This window comes from Cervus elaphus, chromosome 20, assembly GCF_910594005.1.
Source record: "Cervus elaphus chromosome 20, mCerEla1.1, whole genome shotgun sequence".
Lineage (NCBI taxonomy): Eukaryota > Metazoa > Chordata > Mammalia > Artiodactyla > Cervidae > Cervus > Cervus elaphus.
In genome coordinates, this window is record NC_057834.1 from 58,382,712 (window position 1) to 58,406,998 (window position 24,287).

The following is a 24,287-nucleotide window of genomic DNA, read 5'->3' on the forward strand; positions in this document are numbered from 1 at the left end:
ATGTTGTAAAAAATTCAATAAAGACTTTAAAAAAGTGGTCCACGTTAAAAAAAAAAAATTCTAAAATAGGGAATAAACTGGGAGATTGGGATTGACATATATATTCTACTAAATATAAAATGGATAACTAATAGGGACCTACTGAATAGCATAGTAAACTCTATAATAGGAAAACTCTTACATGGGAAAAGCAGCTAAAGAGTGGATAGATATATAACTGATTCACTTTCCTGCACACCTGGAAATCAACTGTAGTCCAATAGAAATTTTACAATATAAAATAGAAGGAAATAAAACAAACTACAAATCAATAAAAAAGAATGTAGAAACAGACCAAAATTCAAACTTAGTTTATGAGCAAGGTATTTCAGATTAATTGGGGAAAGAGGGATTGCCCAATAAAATTTGGTACGGTGTCTATTTAGAAAGAAAGAAAGATGGATCTCTGTTAAATACTGTATCAGTCAGGGTTCTCTGAAGGAACAGAAACTCCTCTAGATATTTTAAGAAGAGAGTGTTTTAATATAGAGAATTTAGTCCTTAAAAATCATGGGAAAAGCTGCAGGGGAAGAAACTTGGGACTCTGTTTTTAGTCTCACGGTGTATCACAATCCGACCCAGGAATAGGAAGGTAGTGCCACCAGCTGCCACCAGACTGCCTCATATCCATGAAGCAGGTGACAGACACTGAAGCGTGGAGTCTGGTTGCTACAAACAACTCCTGTGGGTAGGAACTCACGTGTCCACTGGCACGGCCACAGCAGATGGCCTCTGCCTCCTTTCTACCTTCAAAACCGCGACCAAATACAAATATAGAGACAGGCAGAATCTAACCTGTTCAGAACCTCACTTACCTTTGAGTCTGAAAAACTTCTTTTTAGCTTTTCATCCCTTGTGATATGGAATGGGGAGGCATGGGACATAATGCCAAATGCTAAGAGACATATCTAGCATACACTCTCATACTAAAATCAATTCCGGAGGGATGGTGAGAGTTACCTATGAAAAATAAAATCAACCTATCAAAATGCTCTAGAAGATTAATCGGTCAATTTACAACCTTGGGTGCAAAGATAGCTCTAAGTACAATACAAGTTTGGAGGCCATAAAGGAAAAGTGATAGATTTATCTAAATAAAAATTTTAAATGGTGGTATCAGTACTTTAAATGCACAAACATTTTGACAGCTATGTCCTCACTAGAAATTTAAAGAAATATTTGTGTAAGTTTGCAAAGGTATGTACCCAAACAATGCAGCATTATTTGTAAGAGCAAAATTCTGAAGGTAAGTGATATATAAAATTAGGGTCCATTATATGACAGAACACAATGAGATCAGGTAAAAGGAGAGATCGGGAATGGAGAGGAGGGGTTCCCTTTGTGTAACATATGTACACCCATATCCTCACATTATCCAACCTTATGCAAAGACTACATCATTATCATCTAAGTCAAAAGGAGTTACCTTGGTGGAAAGATTATGATACATTCTTTTACCTCTTTGCAATTCTCTTAGAAATTTAAAGTTTTCCAATGTTCCCATCCTCCCCGCCAAAAAACAAAGATAATTTTTGTAAGTATGTATTTATTTTCTCTTAGACTGTTCATGATTATTTGTTTACTAAACATTTCAAAATTATATAAAATTGTGTTTTTTAGAAATATCTAGCAAGACAGTAAATGCTTTAAAATATTTCAATTAATGATTGAATTACTTTACATATAAAAGAAATGAATTTCAGTTGAAAGAAAAACTGCACTTTTAGGAAATCATTCTATTATACATACAAATTTACAGTTTTCACTTTTATAATCTTTTCATTTAAAATCATTGTTTCCCCAAAAACTATATTCCAGCATAAGACAGACAAGTATCTAATAAGTAATTAATATGTACATAGGTAGGCTGTGAAAAATTACCCACAACTGTAATATATTCTGTTCCAAAGCTGAAAACATTTCCTTTTAGAAAGCATTTTAACATTTCTTCTCATCATCCACAAAGCAGCAACAATATTTAAATTAAAAATGGCAAATCCAATGATATGTAATTATAACAGTCCCTTAAGAAATACATCTGAAAGTCATTATTCCTTAAAATATTTACACTGTTTAAATTACATGAGAGCAACAATGTCTCGATCTATGTTAGTTGAACAAATTAATAAGAATCTCTAAATTGCTCCCCACCCAAAATGTTATTCATCTTTAGTAAAGGAGACTTTATCCTTGGGCTTATTCAGCATCTTTATATCATCCAACAGCTTTCTGGGTGTTAAAATATGCGTGGATCCTGGAAGAAGAGGAAAAGATAAATCTTCAGAGGCAAGCAGTCAAATCAATTTTCCCTGGCTAACCAAATTGCCTTGTCCTTCAAATATACAAAGTACAGTAGCTTGGGGCAGCTTAACAAAATTTCTGTAGGATGCCTTCCTAAACTATAATATTTTAATCCTTCTTCTTCATTAAGCACATTCAGTAACCCTTTACAAACAATGCCCACTACTATACTTTGTACTGTAGTTACCACTTTGTACTATATATTGATACAGTGAAGAGCAAAATTGGAGGTTAGCCTGTCCCCCTGACAGAACAGCAAGAGTCACTGTGAATTCAGTCACAGAGAACTGCTAAGCAGAACCATAGACTGAAGCTTGATGTACAAATGCTCCATCTCCACGGGTCAGGAGAGTTTAGGTGTCAGTGGCTTTGACTGAAATTCTTAAAACGAAATTCCATACAGGCTCGGCCAAAGTCGGGTCCACAGCCACAAAACATTTCAAAATATTTCTGTAGTAGAAATAAATGTTTCAAAAAGTATTTAATCATGAAAGCAAGAAAAGGATAGGATGAAATATTTTTAAGGATATATTTAATGATATTTAAAGGAATGCAATATTCCTGAAACTCATTCTCTCAAAATCAGAATTGTAATTTTAAAAAATCATCAAAAGGTCAACCAGGAAAAAACTGGTACATCGGATAAAACGCACTGATTCAAAAAATATTTTTTTGCACTCAACAATTTAGTTCTAAATGTAAAATGAGAAGATAAAGTTTTACATATATATTTTTGCATCTAAGAGTTTGTTTTAAAAAAATAAAAGGAAAACACAAGTCTTACCAATAATAACTTCACAGGACTTATGTGCCTGAGAAACTTCATAAGCACAACGCATTTCAGAGTATGTAATTCCTCCGATCACAAAAACAATCAGCTTAGACCCATTTTTTCGATCCTCTAAATAACTAGTTCTGGGTTTCTGCCGAGCACTAAAAAATCAAACATGAACACGTTAAAAATATTTCCAAAGCCATACTGCTTAGTCTTTTAGAAAAGCCTAACTCAGGCAAACTCAAATTTGGCACCAACTGCATTGATTTTAAGAAAATGACTTTAAAAAAATAAATAAGAAAATGACTTAACTATGGTATGACTGGAGCACCATGAGCTAGGCAGGAGAGCCCCAATTTAAGCTCAATTTTGATCTGAAAGAGTTTGGACAAATGACTCATAATCTTAGCATGTTTACCTATAAAACAGAGCTATGTGTGTGTGTGTGTGCTCAGTCGTGTCCAACTCTTTGCGATCCCATGTACTACATCCTACCAGGCTCCTCTATCCATGGGACTTTCCAGGCAAGAATATTGGAGTGGGTTGCCATTTCCTCCTCCAGGGGACTCCCAACCCAGGCATCAAAGCTGCGTCTCCTGTGTCTCCAGCACTGCAGGTGGATTTTTTACCTCTGAGCCATCTGGGAAGCCCAAAACAGAGCTAAAGGCCTGTCTTATTTATTTCAGATAAATACACAGTACACCTGGGAAGTCTATGACTTACTAAAGTTAAATAAAAGCAGGGTGGGTTACATTGAGACAGTAGTAGAGTTTCAAAGACATAGAGGAGGTGGGGGAAGCAGTGGTACTGATTTGGAGCTAACGTGGTACTGGGACGTCCCTTATTGGAACTCAGTGAAGTACTGAGATATCCAGATATCCAGATAGGAGATATCCAGCACATATCTGCACACCTGTGTTCAATGCAGTATAATTCACAATAGTGAAGATATAAAAATAACCTAAATGGCCATCAATGAACAAACTGACCAAAAAAAATTGTGTATATATACTGTAGAATATTGTTCATCCTTAAAAAAGCAGCAAATTCTTCCATCTGCAACACGAATAAACTGGGAGGAAATTATGCTAAGTAAAATAAGGCAGACTCAGAAAGACTGCACGATCTCACTTACATGTGGAATCTAAAACAGTCAAACTTACAGAAGCAGAGAGAAGAATGCTGGTGGTCAGGGAAGGTGGGCAGGGGAAGAGGATGAGACAATATTGGTCAAAAGGGCACAAAATTTCAACCATGCAAGATGAGTAAGTTCTAGAGATCTAATATAGAGCATGGAGACTATAGTTAACAAAACCATACTGTATATTTGAAATATGCTAAGAGGACAGATTTTAATTAAGTCTTCTTGCCACAAAAAAAGAAAGGAAAGAAGGAAAATGGTTAATTATGTGTATGTGGAGGTGATGGATATAATAACTAGCTTGTGGTGATTTCACAATGCATATATATCAAAACATCAAGCTGTATACCTTAAACATATGCAACATTATGAAATCAATTACCTCAAATATGCTGGTTTAAAAAAAAAAAAAGAGCAATGTGGGTTCCAATTCTGATTCTGCTTCTTTTTAATTCTGTATTATTTTTAGCAAGTTACTTAACCTCTCTCTAAACCTCAAGGGTTGTTTTCAAGATTAAATGCAATGATATACAGAATACACTGTATGGAATCTGATACTGGGAAACCACTAAATAAACAGCTGTTATTTCTACCTCCTCCCCACTTAGAATGCTCTAGATCTGCACTGATCAAGATAGTAGTCACTAGCCACATGAGGAAATTTAACTAAAATTAAAAATTCAGTTTCTTAGTCACACTAGCTACAAATCAAGTGCTCAACAGTTACATAAGGGTAGTGGTTAGGACAGTGCAGATAAAGGACATTCCATTATTGTAAGAAAGTTCTATTGGGTCGGTTCAGTTCAGTCACTCAGTCGTGTCCGACTCTTTGAGACCCCATGAATCGCAGAACACCAGGCCTCCCTGTCCACCACCAACTCCCGGAGTTTACTCAAACTCATGTCCATCGAGTTATCTCATCCTCTGTCATCCCCTTCTCCTCCTGCCCACAATCCCTCCCAGCATCAGGGTCTTTTCCAATGAGTCAACTCTTCGCATGAGGTGGCCAAAGTATCGGAGCTTCAGCTTCAGCATCAGTCCTTCCAATGAACACCCAGGACTGATCTCCTTTAGGATGGACTGATTGGATCTCCTTGCAGTCCAAGGGACTCTCAAGACTCTTCTCCAACACCACGGTTCAAAAGCATCAAGTTTTCGGCACTCAGCTTTCTTCACAGTCCAACTCTCACATCCATTCATAACCACTGGAAAAACCATAGCCTTGACTAGACAGACCTTTGTTGGCAAAGTAATGTCTCTGCTTTTTAATATATTATCTAGGTTGGTCATAACTTTCCTTCCAAGGAGTAAGTGTCTTTTAATTTCATGGCTGCAATCACCATCTGCAGTGATTTTGGAGCCCAAAAAAGTAAAGTCTGACACTGCTTCCACTGTTTCCCCATCTTTTTCCCATCAAGTGATGGAACCAGATGCCATGATCTTAGTTTTCTGAATGTTGAGCTTTAAGCCAACTTTTTCACTCTCCTCTTTCACTTTCATCAAGAGGCTTTTCAGTTCCTCTTCACTTTCTGACATAAGGGTGGTGTCATCTGCATATCTGAGGTTATTGATATTTCTCCCGGCAATCTTGATTCCAGCTTGTGCTTCTTCCAGCCCAGCGTTTCTCATGATGTACTCTGCATATAAGTTAAATAAGCAGGGTGACAATATACAGCCTTGTCTTACTCCTTTTCCTATTTGGAACCAGTCTGTTGGTCCATGTCCAGTTCTAACTGTTGCTTCCTGATCTGCATACAGGTTTCTCAAGAGGTGAGTCAGGTGGTCTGGTATTCCCATCTCTTTTAGAATTTTCCACAGTTCCTTATGATCCACACAGTCAAAGGCTTTGGCATAGTCAATAAAGCAGAAATAGATGTTTTTCTGGAACTCTCTTGCTTTTTCAATGATCCAGCGGATGTTGGCAGTTTGATCGCTGGTTCCTCTGCCTTTTAAAACCAGCTTGAACATCTGGAAGTTCACGGTTTATGTATTGCTGAAGCCTGGCTTGGAGAATTTTGAGCATTACTCTACTAGTGTGTGAGATGAGTGCAATTGTGTGGTAGTTGAATTGCATTCTTTGGGATTGCCTTTCTTTGGGATTGGAATGAAAACTGACCTTTTCCAGTGGCCACTGCTGAGTTTTCCAAATTTGCTGGCATATTGAGTGCAGCACTTTCACAGCATCATCTTTCAGGATTTAAACAGCTCAACTGGAATTCCATCATCTCCACTAGCTTTGTTCGTAGTGATGCTTTCTAAGGCCCACTTGACTTCACATTCCAGGATGTCTGGCTCTAGGTGAGTGATCACACCATCGTGATTATCTGGGTCGTGAAAATCTTTTTTGTACAGTTCTTCTGTGTATTCTTGCCAGCTCGTCTTAATATCTTCCGCTTCTGTTAGGTCCATACCATTTCTGTCCTTTATTGAACCCATCTTTGCATGAAATGTTCCCATGATATCTCTAATTTTCTTGAAGAGATCTCTAGTCTTTCCCATTCTGTTGTTTTCCTCTATTTCTTTGCATTGATCGCTGAGCAAGGCTTTCTTATCTCTCCTTGCTATTCTTTGGAACTCTGCATTCAAATGGGAATATCTTTCCTTTTCTCCTTTGCTTTTCAGTTTTCTTCTTTTCCCAGCTATTTGTAAGGCCTCCTCAGACAGCCATTTTGCTTTTTTGCATTTCTTTTTCTTGGGGATGGTCTTGATCCCTGTCTTCCTATACAATGTCACGAACCTCCGTCCATAGTTCATCAGGCACTCTATCAGATCTAGTCCCTTAAATCTATTTCTCACTTCCACTGGAGAGTCATAAGGGATTTGATTTAGGTCATACCTGAATGGTCTAGTGGTTTTCCCTACTTTCTTCAATTGAAGTCTGAATTTGGCAATAAGGAGTTCATGATCTGAGCCACAGTCAGTTCCTGGTCTTGTTTTTGCTGACTGTACAGAGCTTCTCCATCTTTGGCTGCAAAGGATATAATCAATCTGATTTCGGTGTTGACCATCTGGTGATGTCCACGTGTAGAGTCTTCTCTTGTGTTGTTGGAAGAGGGTGTTTGCTATGACCAGTGCGTTCTCTTGGCAAAACTCTATTAGCCTTTGCCCTGCTTCATTCCATACTCCAAGGCCAAACTGGTAGCATTGCTTTAAGTCATAAAAATCACTATATTTGTTCCCATACCCACTGGTAAAAATTCTGAGCTTTTATTTGAAAACTAAGTATTTTAAAATAAACATTTATGTAATCTATTAAAAATAGGTCTAAGTTATATATGTGTTCTAGTAAAATAAACCTTAACTTCTCCTTTTCCTAGTGTAAGAATAAGATCCAATGTATTATCTTATACCCAACTTTGGAAACCATATTCTAGATACCTCTAATACATACAATATAGGATATCATGGTAAGCTTTTAATAATGTTCTCAGTCTAGCCTTTTGGATGGTAATTTCCATCTGCCATTGTAAGGAATGATGAGGTAGTAAACAACAGAAAAAGGAAAGAGATTTAGTAGCTGGTTTTGAAAGGTGAAAGAAGAACAAGACACATTCTTGGTTTCCGTACAGAATAAATCAAGGACATGCTAAAAGTACAACTGTAGTTTAAAAATGTCCAAAAAAGGCAAGATAAAGCTAGAAAGCAAAAGAAAAACAAGTAATATTTGCTCAAAATGATTATGCGATTCTAACAATTTTTAAACTTCTGAATAGCATTTCAGGACAATAGGATTACATTTAATGTGTTTCATATGTATGTCTAAGACACTGTACTAGTTTTATACTCTGAAAGACACATAAATGATTAAATCTCCATATCCTAGAACTCTCACTCTAGAAATCACCTAGAAGCTCCTGTTAAAATAAGAGCAAACATCTTTTTAAAAGCATAGCTGAAAGATGCATATGCAAGACCTCTCTGAAGGTAACACTCTCGATCCTGGGTACTGAAATAAGCTCAGACTCCAAAACAACAAAGCACATGAGGAAATAAGCAACCGTAAGTGTCTGCAGAAATGAAAAGCAGTACAATTAGAACCCAAAGAATGTCAGATGTTGAATTTAGTAAATTTTAGTATTTATTGTTTTAGTGAAAAATAGACTAAGTATGTTGAAAATAATAAAGTAGAATAGAAAGCAGACAAAATAAGGACAAGGAAATCCAAGCATATCTGAAAAAGAAACAAGGACAATTTCTAAAAAAAATAAATAAATAAGGAAAAGTAAAGTCAATGAACAGAGAAACTAAAAAATAAATAAATATAGCTTACTCAGCAGTTTAGGCACAAATTTAAGACAGAACTAAAGAATTCAAAATTAAATCCAAAGAAAAATTTCTAAAATGAAACACAAAAAGTAAAATAAATATTAAAACTCAAGAGATATTACAAGGCATGAAAATAATATGAGATGTTTGAATGAAACAAGAATTTATGAAAGATACGAAACCTCAGATTTTAGGAAATACATTTGACTCCCAATGAAAGAAATACAAATAAGCCCTCAGGTAGACACAGCATAGGGAATGTACAGAATAACAAAGACAAAAAGCAACCAGAGAGAAAATGCAAATTACCTATATAAAAGTATGACAAAACTGACAGAAAACACCCCACCCCCATACATACACCTTCCCAAGAGCTAAAATGGAAACCAAGAAACAGCAGAATAACACCTCAGTGTTGCGTGAGCCTAGAAATTCAAAGCTAACATGTAAGAACAATAATAAAGACATTTTCAGACAGACAAAACCATAGAGACCCTACCACTGACAGACCCACACTGAAGAAATTTCTAAAGGATACACATCAGAAAAGAATATAACTGAGCTCAAAAAAGGGGATGTAAGCAGAAGTGGTACACAACATAACTGGTTAACATGTACATAAAACTAAAAAAAATGCTCATCATTAATTCTGGAAATAAAAAAGACATAAGGTAAAACAATAAAGAATTAAGAGAACATTTAAGGAGTGTGTAGTTTGAATTAAGTTTTCTAAGGCTCTGTACTGTTGATCAAGAGGGCAAAGATACTAATCTCAAACTTTGGTGAGTCAAAGATGTGTATTATAATTCTAAAGATAACTGCTATGAAAGTACAAATCAGCTATGTAACTTCTAAAATAGGAGAAAAGGAAAAAATATAACTAAATAAAAGGTCCTTAGACCAAAAGAATTACCCTAAAGAAATACTCAAACACACGTAAATGTTTAAGAATGCTCACTGCATATTGTTAGGAAGGGTGCTAGTTTTGACCTAGTCTAAATTTCCATTGTGTGGAAAATAAATGAATAAACTGTGATAATCATATAAGAATATATCAAACAGCAGTAAAAAATTTATACATGTATCAATTTGGGATAAATATCACAAGGATAATGTTGAGAGAAACTTAAAAGCAAGTTGCAGGACTTCCCTGGTGATACAGTGGATAAGAATCTGCCTGCCAATGCAGGGGACATGGGTTTGATCCCTGGTTCGGGAAGATCCCACATGCTGCAGAGCAACTAAAGCCCATGCTCTAGAGCCCTTGAGTTGCAACTACTGAGCCCATAAGTGGCAACTACTGAAACCCGCATGTCACAACTACTGAGCCTGCGTGCTGCAACTTTGAAAGCCCATGAACCCTGAGCCTGTAGCAACACGGGAAGCCCTGCAATGAGAAGCCCACGTACAACAAACAGTGGCCTCTGCTCACCAAACTAGAAAAAGCCTGTACACAGCAACGAAGACCCAGTGCAACCAAAAATAAATAAATAAATAGATTAAAAAAAAAAGTTGCAGGAAGACACAACATGACACCATTTATTTTAAGATTAAAAATACCAAAACAGCTTGGGGTCATGATAGAGTAAGATGGTCAGAAGACTGCCCACTAAGAAAACAAGTATAAACCTGGAGGAAATCGTGGGGAAAGAAACCATTTCAGATCACTTGGGAAAATGAACCACAGGCAAACGACAAATTAAGAAGCATTTACTCTTAAAAAATGCTAGTATACAGGTTAAGAATGGTGGTGGTGACTATGCGACCTTTTGGCCTGAGGTTATATCCAACCTGCATAGTTCTTCCAACTCAGCAAAAACTGTACTGACTTCAAGCTGGCTGAGAGAACCACCAATTCTACTCCTGAGGTGGAAGACTTGATACAAGGTAGGAAGCAAAGCGAGTACAAAATCCTACAGCTTTGCCAGTTAAAAATGGCAGACCTGGTTTAGAGTAGAAGACCTGCGGCGTTGGTGGCAGAACACCTTGGTCCCAGGATGGGATAGGCGGCATATCAGCCAGAAATTTAATGGGGAAACTCTGAGAGTAAGAAAGCCAAAGAAGACAAAGTCCCCCCACATCCTTAGCTGACTGCCAAATTACACCTGTGCCAGGGTAAGCCAGAGAAAGCCTAAGGAAAAAAATAGGAAAAAAAGAAGGGGGATAGTGGGGAGAAGACTCAAGAACTGACTATGACTTGTAATGCAGTCTTATCCCACAATCAGATTGATCAGCAGTCAACAGAAGATTTACAGGCTTGAGGTGTCTAAATACAACCTCTGCCTAGATAACTGGCTGACCTCTAAACTATCCAGACATAGGGCAACCACTAGGAACCAAGCTAAAAAATTAAATTTAAAATAAAAAAAGCCCTACAATGACATCAGTGGCTAAACTGCAAGGGGGCATTGATCCCACAGCTTAAATCTATACAAGTTACTAAAACAAAAAACAACTTAGAGTTGCTGTTATATAATACAGTATCTTAAAGGCCTAATTTTCAGCCAAAAATTAGTAGATGTGTAAGAAAACAATAAAGGGTGATCCACATGCTGGGAAAAAAATCCATCAACAGAAACTAACTCTAAGTGAATCCAGATGTTGGATTTAGCAGACTTCAAAGATACTATTATAAATATAATCAAACAATTAAAGAAAATTATGCTAACACTATGTTAATCAATGGAGAATTTCAAAAGAGAAATGGAAAGTAAAAAAGAAGCAAATGGAAATTCAAAAGGTGATTAGTATAATAATGAAATGAAAAATTCAGTAGATGGGCTCAATAGCAGATTTGAGATGTCAGACTAAAGAATCAAAGAACTGAAGATGGATCAATAGATATTAGCATATCTGAAAAACAGAAAGAAAAAAGGTGGAAGAAAGGTAAACAGAGCTTCAGTGACCCATAAGACAAAAGTCAAACTTTCCAACATCTGAGTGATGGAGTTTCAAAAGCAGAAGAGGGAGAAAGAAGCGGGCAGAAAAAATTTGAAGAAACAGCAACTGAAAACTTCCCAAATTTTGATGAGAACTATTAACATGTAAATCCAAGAAAATTCAACTAACCCCAGGAATAACAAACACAAAAAGAACTCCACTTAGGCACATAATAGTTAAACTGCTAAAAGCCAAAGACCAGTAGAAAAATCCTGCAAAACAAAACTCTATACATTGTTTAGAATACAAATATATATAGAAAATGTATGAAGATATATAGGTCAATGATGATCAGCAAATTCAAGATAGTGAAGAAGGGAGAATAATAAAAATCAGAGAGTGATATATAGGAAGCTTGAACTGTACTTAAACTGATTCATTTGTTAATCTGGGCACCAAGTATAGGGTATGCATTATAATACTATCTATAGCTTTCTGAATGCTTCAGGTATTCTCTCACCAAAAGTCATCAAAAAGGATATGTCATCTGCTAATGTGAAGAAAAAAAAAGATAAAGGGAGAAACTCTTCTCTAGTTTCATGAAAATATTTTTTATAATAAAGCACATTTTCATATTGCCTATCTGTGTGTATGTGTGTCTGTATGTCAGTCACTCAGTCATGTCCGGCTCTTTGTGACTGCATGGACTTTTCTGCCCGTGGAATTTTCCTGGCAAGAATATTGGCGTGAGTTGCCATTTCCTACTCCAGGGGATCTTCCCAACCAGGGATTAAACCCAAGTCTCTTACACTGGCAGGAGGATTCTTTACCACTCTGCCACTTGGGAAGTCCCATTGCTTATCTGGATTCATTTAAGACAGGTTACAGTTAAAGAAAAACTACCTTTTAAGTGACTACATGCTTCAAGGAGAGTTATCAATATAGGAATATCTGTGTACCATTTTAATTATTAGTCTGCAATATCATAGTGAAAATTTCACTGACTTTCATTTATAGATTTTACCTTACAGCTCCTGAGCCATTCCAGACTGCTGGGCACTGGGAACAATATGGCCACTCTTTTGAATCTAATCTGTTATCAATGGCATCCTAGGGAAGATAAGAATTAAAACCATCAAGAAGATGCTATAAACGCCAAGATTTTGTTTGTTTTACATAAAACTCAAAACTTGTATTTACAATTAAAGAACATAAGGATACATATTTAATAAAATAAGGTTAGCCCTCTTTTTGAAACTCACAAATCTTATTTGCTACAAAATTAATGCAATTATTAAACCAATATTTATTGCATGCCTACATTTCTTATCTGGAGGATTCTCCCTTTGGTGTGAAAATCTCAGGTACTTTATCAGGGTCTTTATCTCAAGAATGCTAGGGGTTTCTAAATACCATCTTAATCCTGACAGACCTCTTAGGCTACCAGAGTCCAGGCCTTGCCCTTCATAAGTGAAATTGCTCAGTCGTGTCCGACTCTTTGCGACCCCATGGACAATAGCCTACCAGGCTCCTTCGTCCATGGGATTTTCCAGGCAAGAATACTGGAGTGGGTTGCCATTTCCTTCTCCAGGAGATCCTCCCGACCCAGGGATTGAACCCGGGTCTCCCACATTGTAGGTAGACACCTTTACCATCTGAGCCACCAGATGGCCCTATGAAGGGCACTATGCCCTTCATAGTGATGGCTTTAAAACAAAACGTGCATCCTGGCCTAGGTGTATTCAAGACCATCTGATGAGATGGAAGAAGTTTCCTTTTCATTTAAAAATGTTTCCTTATGATATTTTTGTGTATGTGTATAATACACACATAGTGTTTTATCAGTACAGCATTTATATAGTTTATAAATAAATATATATAGTGTTTTAATCAGTACAGCACTTACATAATTTATATATAGGCACATACTGTAGGCTCCTGATCACATTTATTATGAGAAAGTGTGCATAATTAAAAGTTTGGAGACCACCAATTTAGAACACCACAGCTTTAGAACATGGTCGCAAAAACAGTAACAATAAGTAGGAATGGACACAAGGTACTCAGTAGTCCTAGAATCTTTCAAAAAGACTGCAAGATGTGAAGAAGCAAAGCTTCAGGAGAACCCTAAAGGCCTTAGGTTGCTACTAAGGTAAAGTGGAATTTTTGAATTTAACATGCAAATCCTTGTTAAAGGGTTTGAGAAGGTCTTATTTTTAAAATACTATCAATAGCAAAGAAAAACTCCTTAGTTCCACATCCTTGTTACAGATCAGGAAAAAAATCTTACACTGTAGGGAAAAAAGTCTAAACTCTTTGAAGTCTTAATCTATATCAAGCATGTGTAAATGACATAGAATTAGTCAAGCAAAACAGAAAAATCATGGGGATAAACTGTACACAATTAATTTCCAAAGGAAAGTAGAAATTAATGTTTAATAAGTTAAAGGCAAACTGGAATAAATAGAACGATCTGATTATGAGCTCATAATTGATCTCATTATTGAGCTCATAATGCAATTATTAGTTCCTTTTCTAATTTCCTATAATTGAAAATTATTTTCTAAAAGCAAACAGTACTAAAAGAATCAGCCATCTGTCGATTATAAAAGCAAACTATAGTGAGGTTTACATTTTCATCACAAATCCATTTCTAAGAATACTGGAATTTAACACTCTAGTAGTAGTCACAAAAAGTGTTACTTTGTTGAACTTTCATTCAACTAAATTATTTATATTTCTGCTACATAGTAACTTCAAACAACAGTTTTTTTCCTAAAGCATGTGTGTGCTTATCTTTTTAAATTTATTGAGGCAATTAGCGGTATGAATTTGCAGTCTTTAAGGGGGAACTTTCAAGAGCTTCCTCTCCTCCCTTGATATCAGATACAGTCTTCTTTTGTGAACCCTCTCAGTACTGCAGATAATTCCCGACCCACAGTTATGCTCAAACTGACAGATAATGGACAGAGAGTAAAAAATATTCTACAAAGGGCAGAGTATAAATAAAATTTAATGAATTTTACCTCCAAAATATCTTTGATGAAAGGCGTCCATCTAGACAGTTGAAAAGTTTCTTCTGCAGACCGATCCTTTCTTGATGGTTTGCCTTGTTGAGACTAATATAATTAGAGGGAAAAAACTAAAACTCAGTGATTTTATTTAGTGATGCTCTCTTTATCTTTTCTATCAAGATGTTTAATTTACAACAAATACTATGTTGCATTTGACTTAAAACTAAGAGTGAAAAAGTTCACTAAAAAAATCTGAATAGGTGTAGTCACATAACTTCACAATATTTCTGTACATTAATGATAAAATTTGATAGTATCAGAAAGTATGTTTTCTCCAAAATGCTTATATGAAACTTGATAGGAAAGAGTAAGACTCTACACAGACTTCTTCAAATTTTTCTATAAATAAATCATAGAAAGAAAAGCATAAACAGCAAATTACAACAGAAGCTGAAAGATATAAATTCACTAGAAAAATGTATTTATCCAAATTACTCATGGAAAAGAAAATGAAATTTTTAATATTTTACTTACCAAATCTACAGAAGAAATTAAGAAGACTGTCCACATGGATTCCCACATAAGAAAACATATTTAATGTAAACAACCATGCACGCACATGTATAAGTATATACAGAATGTAAAATTTCTTACTGGAGGGACAATGGGAACACCAAGGTAGCTCCAGTTACGAATCATGTCACTCTCATTTTCTATCTTTACATTCTGGATCAACCTGTCCAAGTTTTCTTCTGTAGTTCCTTAGATAAATAAAAATGAATGCACAGTCAAATAATTGCTATCACAATCATTTCTAGGTTTAGGGACCTAAGAATAAAGCTTTTTTTTTTAAAGAAAGCAAACATTTAAATTATATAACCTTCAGTCTGCTCCCAATTCCACATTTTTCCTTTTATTTATCTTAATCAATTTTAACCACTACTTTCGGATTCTCCTGTGGGAGACCTGGGTTCGATCCTTGGGTTGGGAAGATCCCCCGGAGAAGGGAAAGGCTACCCACTCCAGTATTCTGGCCTGGAGAATTCCATGGACTGTACAATCCGTGGGGTCGCAGAGAGTCAGACACGAGTGAGTGACTTTCACTTTTCACTTTAATTTTTCTAAGATTCTCTTAATGACCAGTGGTAAACTACTTATTGTAAAGTGATTTTAGAGCTGGGTATCTTTATCTTAATGTACTCATTAAAAAATAAACAATCTATATTACCATTAATACTGAAGATATAAAGTAGGATCGCTCTTATTTTATCATAATTATCATGACTTTTGCTGAGTAGAACTGGAAGGAGTACTCGCATAGCATCTTTGACTTTCTGTCCTTCTGCATCAGTTCCAAGTGCCAGGTCCTTAATGAAAATGAAATATAGTCAGTGGTCTATGATCTAAATTCATTTTTCAGTTAAAAGTATTACTAAAATTCGCCAAATTTTAATGGAGCATTGATGATATTTCATAGGAAATGTGAGCATCACTTGTAAACTATTACTGTATAAAATGTAAAAAGTCAAAACAATTCAGAAAGGAAGACAATCATTAATCTAAACTTTTACTAATATGGTAGACATGAGCTACATGTGGCTACTGAGCACTTGAAATGGGTCTAGTCTGAATCAAGATGTGCTATAAGTTAAAACAACAGAGTTTCAAGATTTACATATGAAAAAAAGTGTAAATTATTTCAATAATTGTTTTATACAGATTACATGTTGAAATGATAGTATTTTGGATATACTGAGTTAAATCAAGTATATTATTAAAATTAACCACACTCATCTCATTTTACATTTTTAATGTAACTACTAGAATATTTAAAATTACATCATGACTTACGTTCTATTTCTATTAGTACTGATCTGAACAGTTTTGGCATCAGAGAGCCGAGCCTTTAATTAAATGTGCCTACACAATACTCTGCAGGGTGCTACCTGAAATGCTGCACACACTGAAAAAGGCCAGCCAACAATGTTACCCTGAATTAATGCTCCAAACATTGAAGTCATCCTATTCAACCAAACATGCAGATTAGGAGGGACAGCCTACTATTAACATGATACTGTATAGCTACTTGTTAGCGTTGGTAAGGAATACTGTATTAAACACCAAGTGGGTGTATCTCCTTTTAAAAGAGATTGTATGGTTTAGGGTACTATATTGAGCAAAAAGTTAGGTTTTACCTTACAAAGTTAATTCTGGAAATCTACCTTGAACATAGATGTTTCTGACTCTGCACTTACCTGTTCAGTTTTGCAAAGCTTTTCTATATTAGGCTTGAACTTATTCATGCAATCTTCTGCTAAGTTAAGATGAACAACTTGCTGAAAAACAGAAAAAAATAATTTATTTAAAGGATTTTCATTTCTTTCTGTGTAACTGATAATACTAAACTTTTGAGATGGGCCTGAAGGGAAGTATGAGCTTAGGTGGGAAGGAGGAACCATGTAAAATCAAGGGAAACAACTCAAGAAAGAAAAAAAGTGGAAATTATCTGATCTAAAGAGGATAATCAACAGACCACAAAAAACAGAACGAAAGGGTTGAACTTTATTGGGTTTACGAGTAGTGAAAAATAAAGTGAGAAAAAACCAGTGAAGTCCATAAAGCCAAGAAGAAAAAGTCTGAATTTATGTTATTGATTTTTGATTAGGGAGTAATATGATAAAAAAAATTTAAATATTATTCTGACAATGACTTCTGAGAAGGAAACGAAAAGAAACAGTTTACCTGCCCACACAGCTTTAATTGCTTTAAAATTTACTACTATATAACTATTGATTCAAAGAAGCAAGCATAATAACAAGGACTTGTCAATCCAATGTTGAATTTTCTTATTAAGCTGATAAAAAATAAAGTTTCTCTGGGTGTTCAAGATGAAGATATAAAAAAGTTTTGACTGGATTTGAACAAATATAGAGAACTCTATTGGGTAGCTTAGATATTTGGGGTATTTCTCAGACCTAAAGTAAGGGTTTAAAGTAAAGTAACGTCGCTCAGTCGTGTCCGACTCTTTGCGACCCCATGGACTGTAGCCTCCCAGACTCCTCTGTCCATGGGATTTTCCAGGCAAGAGTACTGGAGTGGGTTGCCATTTCCTTCTCCAGGGGATCTTCCCAACCCAGGGATCGAACCTGGGTCTCCAGCATTGCAGACAGATGCTTTACTGTTTGAGCCAAGGACAACTAATACCAAGTATTCCATGACACCCACAGCTAAACTCGACTAAAGAACTGGGTGGACTAATAAATTAAAAATGATTTCTTATATACGATACCACTTACCTTAGTAATCTGTTTACGGAAATGGGGCATCTTCTTCATCAGCTGGGTAAGAGCACTAAGTGATGTCTAGGAAAAATCAAACATTTAAAAAAACTAACTTTTGATTCAGTTATTTTATACAATAACTTTTTAATCCTATAGTTTTAAATTTTTATTAATTTACTAAATATTTGCCAATTAAAAAAATATTTCAAGAGGTTTCCAGTTGCAGCCATGATAAAAGTAGCTTATATAAAAATTATTCTCCCTCCATAAACAAAACCAAAATTGGACAAAATTAAAAAGACAACAGCTTTCACACAAAGGATGCCTTAAAAATAGTTCAAAGTTAGGTTACTTGGACAAAGGGAAGCACAGGAGGTGATCCTGCATCTGGCTCTTCCCGGGAACATTTTCCAAAGCACAGTGAAAAGAGGTAGAGTTCAAGTAGAAAAAAAGTCTCTCTGAACAGAGGAAAAAGAGATCAGAGTTTGGGGTTACTGAGGTAAGGTCTGCGGTCCAGGGTACTAGAGAGTAAAAGCCAGTCACAGCATAACTCACAGATGTGTAGAGGCGATGCCTTAGGATCCCTGGCCAAATACTAAGCTGCATGTGTACAGGGCGTAAGTCTCAGAGGCCTAACAGAGAACGACTGCAGAGATTTCAGATGGTCTTTACACTAAGACAGTATTGGCATTCTCTGATCCAGACAAAGTAAAGAGCTCTAAGTGAACATCCCAGACATTCAGTCCTGGAAGGACTATGTCTTTGAACTAAATAAAAAAGTGAAATACACTCAATGTAACAAAAGCCTCACATGAGATTTCCACACAATCTAGGTTATTCACCAGCAAATTAACTGACTTCCAGAACAGAACTCAGTACTCTTTGTAGACAGAACATCATCAACAGCCTCTGCAATATAGCATTCACCAGGTCCAACATACAATATACAACTGGACATGTAAAACAGGAAAAAGTGATACTCAAGTGGTAAAAACAGTCAATAAAAGCAGACTCAAAATAATCCAGATGCTGGAGTTGGCAGACAAGGAATTTAAAATAACATATTTATGTTAAAGAAAACAGGGGAAAAGATAAACTATAAATGAACGAAAAGATGGAGTATATCAATAGAGAATCAGACTTTATTAAAAAAAAATTCAATGAATGTCCCAGAACTAAATGCAATCTTTGAAATTAAAAACACAATCAATGACATACATTATTGGTGAGACGATAAAATGGCACAGCAAACTAGTAAGTTTGGAAGTTTTCTATATGATTAAATATACATTTACTATATGACCCAGCAATCCCACTCTTATTTAAACAAGTGAATGAAAATATCTGTTCACACGAAACCTGAACGTTCATAGTGGCTTTATTTGTAATTGCCATCAACCTGGGGAAAAAACCTAAATGTTCTGCAGTTTGTGAATGGATAACATCCACACAATACATCCACACAGCGGAATACTACTCGGCAATAAAAATGTCGAAGCTACTGCTATATGTCACGTGGATGAATGTCACGTGCAATAGATTAAATGAAAAAGCCATATTGTTGTTATTACGTTATTACATAAATGACACTTAGCTGTTATTCTGGAAAAGGCAAAACTGTAAGAAGAGAAAAAAAGAATAGTGGTTCTAAGGTGGAGAGGTTGCCTACAAAGTGGCAGAAGGCAATGGGGGATATTGATGGAAATGTCCTATATCTTGGTTGTGGTTATATGAGAGTATACATTTGTCAAAACTCACAGAATCATACACTATAAAGGGGAACTTTACTTTCTAACTCAGTTTAAAAAAGCACTAGTCAAAATAAAGCAGGTATGGCTATATTAAAATCAGACAAAGTAGAATTTAAGGCAAGGAATATTGCAGATGAAAACTAAAATGACATTTTATACTGATAAAAGATAGATTCAATAGAAAGAAAACTATCTTAAATTTATAAAGAGTCTAATTAAACAAGGCTGCATCAGTTGACATAGCTTTGAGAGCTGACAAGATTATTAAAAAAAAACAGACTAATTCAGCCATACATTATACCATTCCTGGTAACTGATATAAAAAACAGATAAAAAATTAGTAAAGAAATAGAATATTTGAATAACATGATGAACCAACTTGGCTTAATTAACATTCACAGAATTTGTATTCTTCTCAAGCACACATAGGTTATTTACCACAACAGATCACATGATAGGTCACAAGCCAAGACTGAACAAATTTCAAAGGACTAAGCTCATACAGACTCCATTCTCTGACCACTGTATAATTAAATTACAACTCAGTAACAGTATGATAAGTAGAAAACTCACAAACTCTTTGAAATTAAAAAAAATTCCTATGTAACACATGAGTCAAAGAAAAAATTATAATAAGAGAAAATATTCTGAGCTAAATTGAAATAAAAATAGGTTATTCCAAAACTTGGGAAATGCAGCTACATAATGTTAAGAAGGAAATATCCAAATATATATAGGAGAGAAAAAAGTTGAAAACCAATGCTCTTAACATCCAACTTAAGAAGTAAGAAAAACAAGCCAAAGTTGAAATCAGTTCAATATAAAACTAACATACAAAAGAAAAATCAGCAAAGCCAAAAGTTGGTTCTTTGAAATATTAATAATATATAAATAGGGGATGTTAATAGTCAAGAGGCTAAAACACAAATCAACAAAATTAGGATTAAATAGAACATAGCTACAGGTTCTACAGACAATGAGAAGATAAGAGGATAGTTGAAAATGTAGATGTAATAGACAAATCCCTTAAAAATGCAATATCCCAAAAATTATATAAGAAAAAATTAAAATCTGAAGAGCTCTGTACCTATTAAAGACCTTATAATTAAAGACATCCCCATAAAGAAAATTCCATGCCCAGACTGTTTCAGTTGTGAAGTCTTTCAAGCCATGATGGGACAAGTTACACAAACACTTCCAGAGAGTAATATGAGAGGGAAAGCATTACAATTTATTTTAGACCAATATAATTTTGTCACCAAAATTGCCTAGAACATTACCACAATAAAAAGAATTATTGCTCATAAATCTAGAAGTAAATATTCTAAACAAAATATTAGCAAGCAAAATCCAGTGATATAACAAAGGGATAAGGTATCATAACTTAGTAGAGCTAATTCCAAGAACGCATGGATGGTTTAATGTTAGAGAACAGTGAATGTAACTTATCACATTAACAGAATAAAAAAGGAAAAAATAATTTAATAGGTGCTGAAAAATTTCATTTGATGAAATCTGACACCCACTGTTGATTTAAAAAACAAAACAAAAAAAACCTGTTGACAAATATGGAATAGAAGGGAACTTCTTAATCTGATAAAGGATGTATCTAAAATAACTTAAAACTACCATAATACCCAATGATGAAATATCAAACACATTTCCCCCAAGGCTGGGAATGAGACAAGGATATCCTGTCACCAGTTCTATTCTATGTTTTACTGCTAGGAGGTATTAACCACCAAGAAAATTAGTGTAAAATGTACAAAGAGTCAAAAGGATAGGCTAAATATTCTTTATTCATAGATATTATTGTGCAACTTTTTGAAATAATAGAAATGTCCTATATCTTGATTTAGGTGGTAGTTCCAAATGGTGTGTGTTTACATGTGTTTGTGTATGAATACATATATATGTATTTGAAAGTTATTCAGTATACACTTAAGATTTGTGCATTTTATTTAGGTAAATTATGAATGTGAAAAGTGGAAGTGTTAGTTGCTCAGCTGTGTCAGAAACTGTGACCCCAAGGACTGTAGCCTGCCAGGCTTCTCTGTCCCCATGGGATTTCCCAGGCAAGACTACTGGAGTGGGTTGCCATTCCCTTCTCCAGAGGATCTTCCCGATCCAGGGATCAAACCTGGGTCTCCTGCACTGCAGGCCAATTCTTTATCACTGAGCCACCATACCTTAATATTAAAAACCCTAACATGAACACATTTATGCAATTGGCTAAATGGTCTTTTAAAAATAAACTTTAAATGTAGCAAGACAGATAAAATGTTGCTAAGTGTTGAGGCTGGGTAATGGGTACAAGAAAGTTTATTTTTTCTACTTTGTGTATGTTAGAAAGGTCTCAAATGGCAAGTTAGAAAGATAAAAAATTTTACACAAACTTTAAAATTCACCTATGTCATAACCTTGAAAGTTACATTAACACTCTTACCTTTCCTTCTGTTGCTTTCTTTGTTGATGAAATTTCCTTCATAAGCTTGGGAATTTCCCTGTCAAATTATAAGAAATTATTTAAATTTCTAAAGTGTAATTCACAAAAATATCTTAAGATTAAAAAATGTACTATTAGTACTATGTAATTAGCATTTTTTAAAAAATATGGAACAAAAATTAAAAGAGGTTCACATACTCTAATACAACTGCAATATGGCGATGTCGAATTTTGACCCAGAGGTCATCATCTTCTTCAAGGACTGCCTCCTTTTCCTTCCCATCTGTCTTATATCTACAAGTAAGAGAAGTATGAAACTTTTGGATTATTTTGCACCTGATGAAGTAAAAGAAAAATTTTTATAAGTAACAATTTTAAGACACAGCTCAAGAAACTGAAGACTTTAGGAGGACAATGAATACCTACTCAAAACTAAGGCATATTGCTATCCATACAACAAAAATCAAAGTGCTATGCCCACCATGACCTTTTTACTTTCAATGTTATTTTTTGCTGTGATTATTAGAGTTTTATCTCAGTATCTTAGAAACAAAAATTCAGTGTTCCACAGTCAACTTTAACAAGAGTGAATATATTAACAACTTGTATTCTAATTGCTCAAAACAATACTTTTGATGTACTAATAACCATCAACACAACTGTCAAACATCCATTAAGAAATGTTACTCCTCAATGAAGTCTATTAAGTACTGAAGGTGTTTCAGAGTTGGTACAAAATTCGCAAACATATATATTTATTTCTATATTCTTTTTTTTAATTAATTTTAAATGGAGAATAATTACAATATTGTGATGGTTTTTGCCATATATCAACATGAACTGGCCACAGGTATACATTTGTGCTCCCCATCCTGAATCCCCCTTCCACCTTCCTCCCCACCTTATTCCTCTGGGTTATCCCTGGGGACAGGCTTTGGGTGCCCTGCTTCGTGCATTGACCTTGCACTTGTCATCTATTTATTTATTTTCCAAAAGCATTATTTTATTTTTTTTCCATTTATTTTTATTCGTTGGAGGCTAATTACTTTACGATATTCTTTCCTTACCCTATAGCCACATTTCCTTTAAAGAAATGGGAAAGGCAATGAGAAAAACTAATGCAGCCATTAAAAACTTTGACTGCTTTAATGAGTTCTAATGAACTGAGAGGCAATTAAAGAAGTTCAAGAAATCACTCAAAATGGATACTTGGAAATTTCTGCTCTGTATTATTTCCATTAAAAATCCTGATGGAGCACAATCCACAGGAAGTTCATGCTTCCATCTAGTCTGATCCCTAGACTTTCCTGATTCATAAGAAAAGGAGTATCGCTGATCTTTTTTGTTTTTAAATAAGTCTCTCCACTACCCTTAAAAAATTAAATCTTGCTTTCCTTGCCAGCAAATCTAGGGAGATAAATATTTTAAGTACTAGGTTAGAAATGTCTGAAAGTTAAAGTCAATAGACTGGAACCAAATCCTTTAGTGTCCATTATTTTAAGTCATTTCCAAATCTCTTGAGCAATGTTGGTTTAGAGACCTAAAGGATAAGAGAGGTAAATAACATCCTTTCTGAAAATTTGGAATAAACTGCTTACAACTACTTTTATACTAGAGAAATAGCTATGTTGCTCTGTCAGCTAACATTAATACAAATAACAAAGAAAAACTCAGAATTTGAGTAGAATGCAAATAGAAATACAAGAGAAAATACAAAATTAGTTTAAACAATATTTGTTTTAAGAAAAAATATTAAATATAATTAGCACAAATTTTTGGATTTTTTAATCTATAAAAATTGCTAAACATAAGATTTCAGAAAACTAATTTTCATTTTTATTACTTCAAAGCAGTAAATCTTGGCTGAAAAATGCCAATCTGGATTTTGAAATTATGATATCAAATAACATGTTATATATATGTGTATATATACTCAACTAACGTGTTATATATATATGTATATACACAAATGATATACAAAGGTACAATAAAACGGTCCCTTAATAGAAAAATAATTTGATTTTTCATTTAACTATTTGATATTACTTTTAAAGTTAATATGCTTATATCAGAGTTAAATCAATAATAGGTACCAAACCGGTAAAACTGCTTCTCTTCTCAATAACCATCCTATATAGTTTTCTAGTATATAGTCTTCTAGTATTTTTAAATACACTATGGTGACTAGATGCACATTTACATACTTTTGGATGTCCAATTCAGAATAATCACATCCTAACCAATTTGAATATGTTTTCCACTTCAATAAATATAGTAGTGGGCCTGGTTTATTTACTGAAAAGTGCAATTCCAGCTGTTTAAAATCCATTTTTGTTGCAGACATAGTTAAGGGAGCAAATTTACCAAAAAAAGCTTCAAAGCAGTTAAATTAC

At 34.7% G+C, this 24,287-nt stretch overlaps 1 protein-coding gene across 1 annotated transcript in view; it reads right to left on the bottom strand.

Moving 5' to 3' along the window:
- Window positions 1-1,568: 1,568 nt before the first annotated feature.
- The window catches only part of STXBP3 (syntaxin binding protein 3), a 54,775-nt gene continuing 32,056 nt past the window's right edge, over window positions 1,569-24,287 (bottom strand). Inside the window, exons 10-19 of the mRNA XM_043877018.1 lie at window positions 22,093-22,188; window positions 21,895-21,952; window positions 17,713-17,778; window positions 16,672-16,752; window positions 15,645-15,783; window positions 15,071-15,177; window positions 14,429-14,521; window positions 12,427-12,512; window positions 3,125-3,273; window positions 1,569-2,293 (exon numbers count right to left, since the gene is read on the bottom strand). Of these exons, the coding sequence (XP_043732953.1) occupies window positions 2,199-2,293; window positions 3,125-3,273; window positions 12,427-12,512; window positions 14,429-14,521; window positions 15,071-15,177; window positions 15,645-15,783; window positions 16,672-16,752; window positions 17,713-17,778; window positions 21,895-21,952; window positions 22,093-22,188 (970 nt within the window). The 3' untranslated portion in view covers window positions 1,569-2,198. The remainder of the gene's footprint in view (window positions 2,294-3,124; window positions 3,274-12,426; window positions 12,513-14,428; window positions 14,522-15,070; window positions 15,178-15,644; window positions 15,784-16,671; window positions 16,753-17,712; window positions 17,779-21,894; window positions 21,953-22,092; window positions 22,189-24,287) is intronic.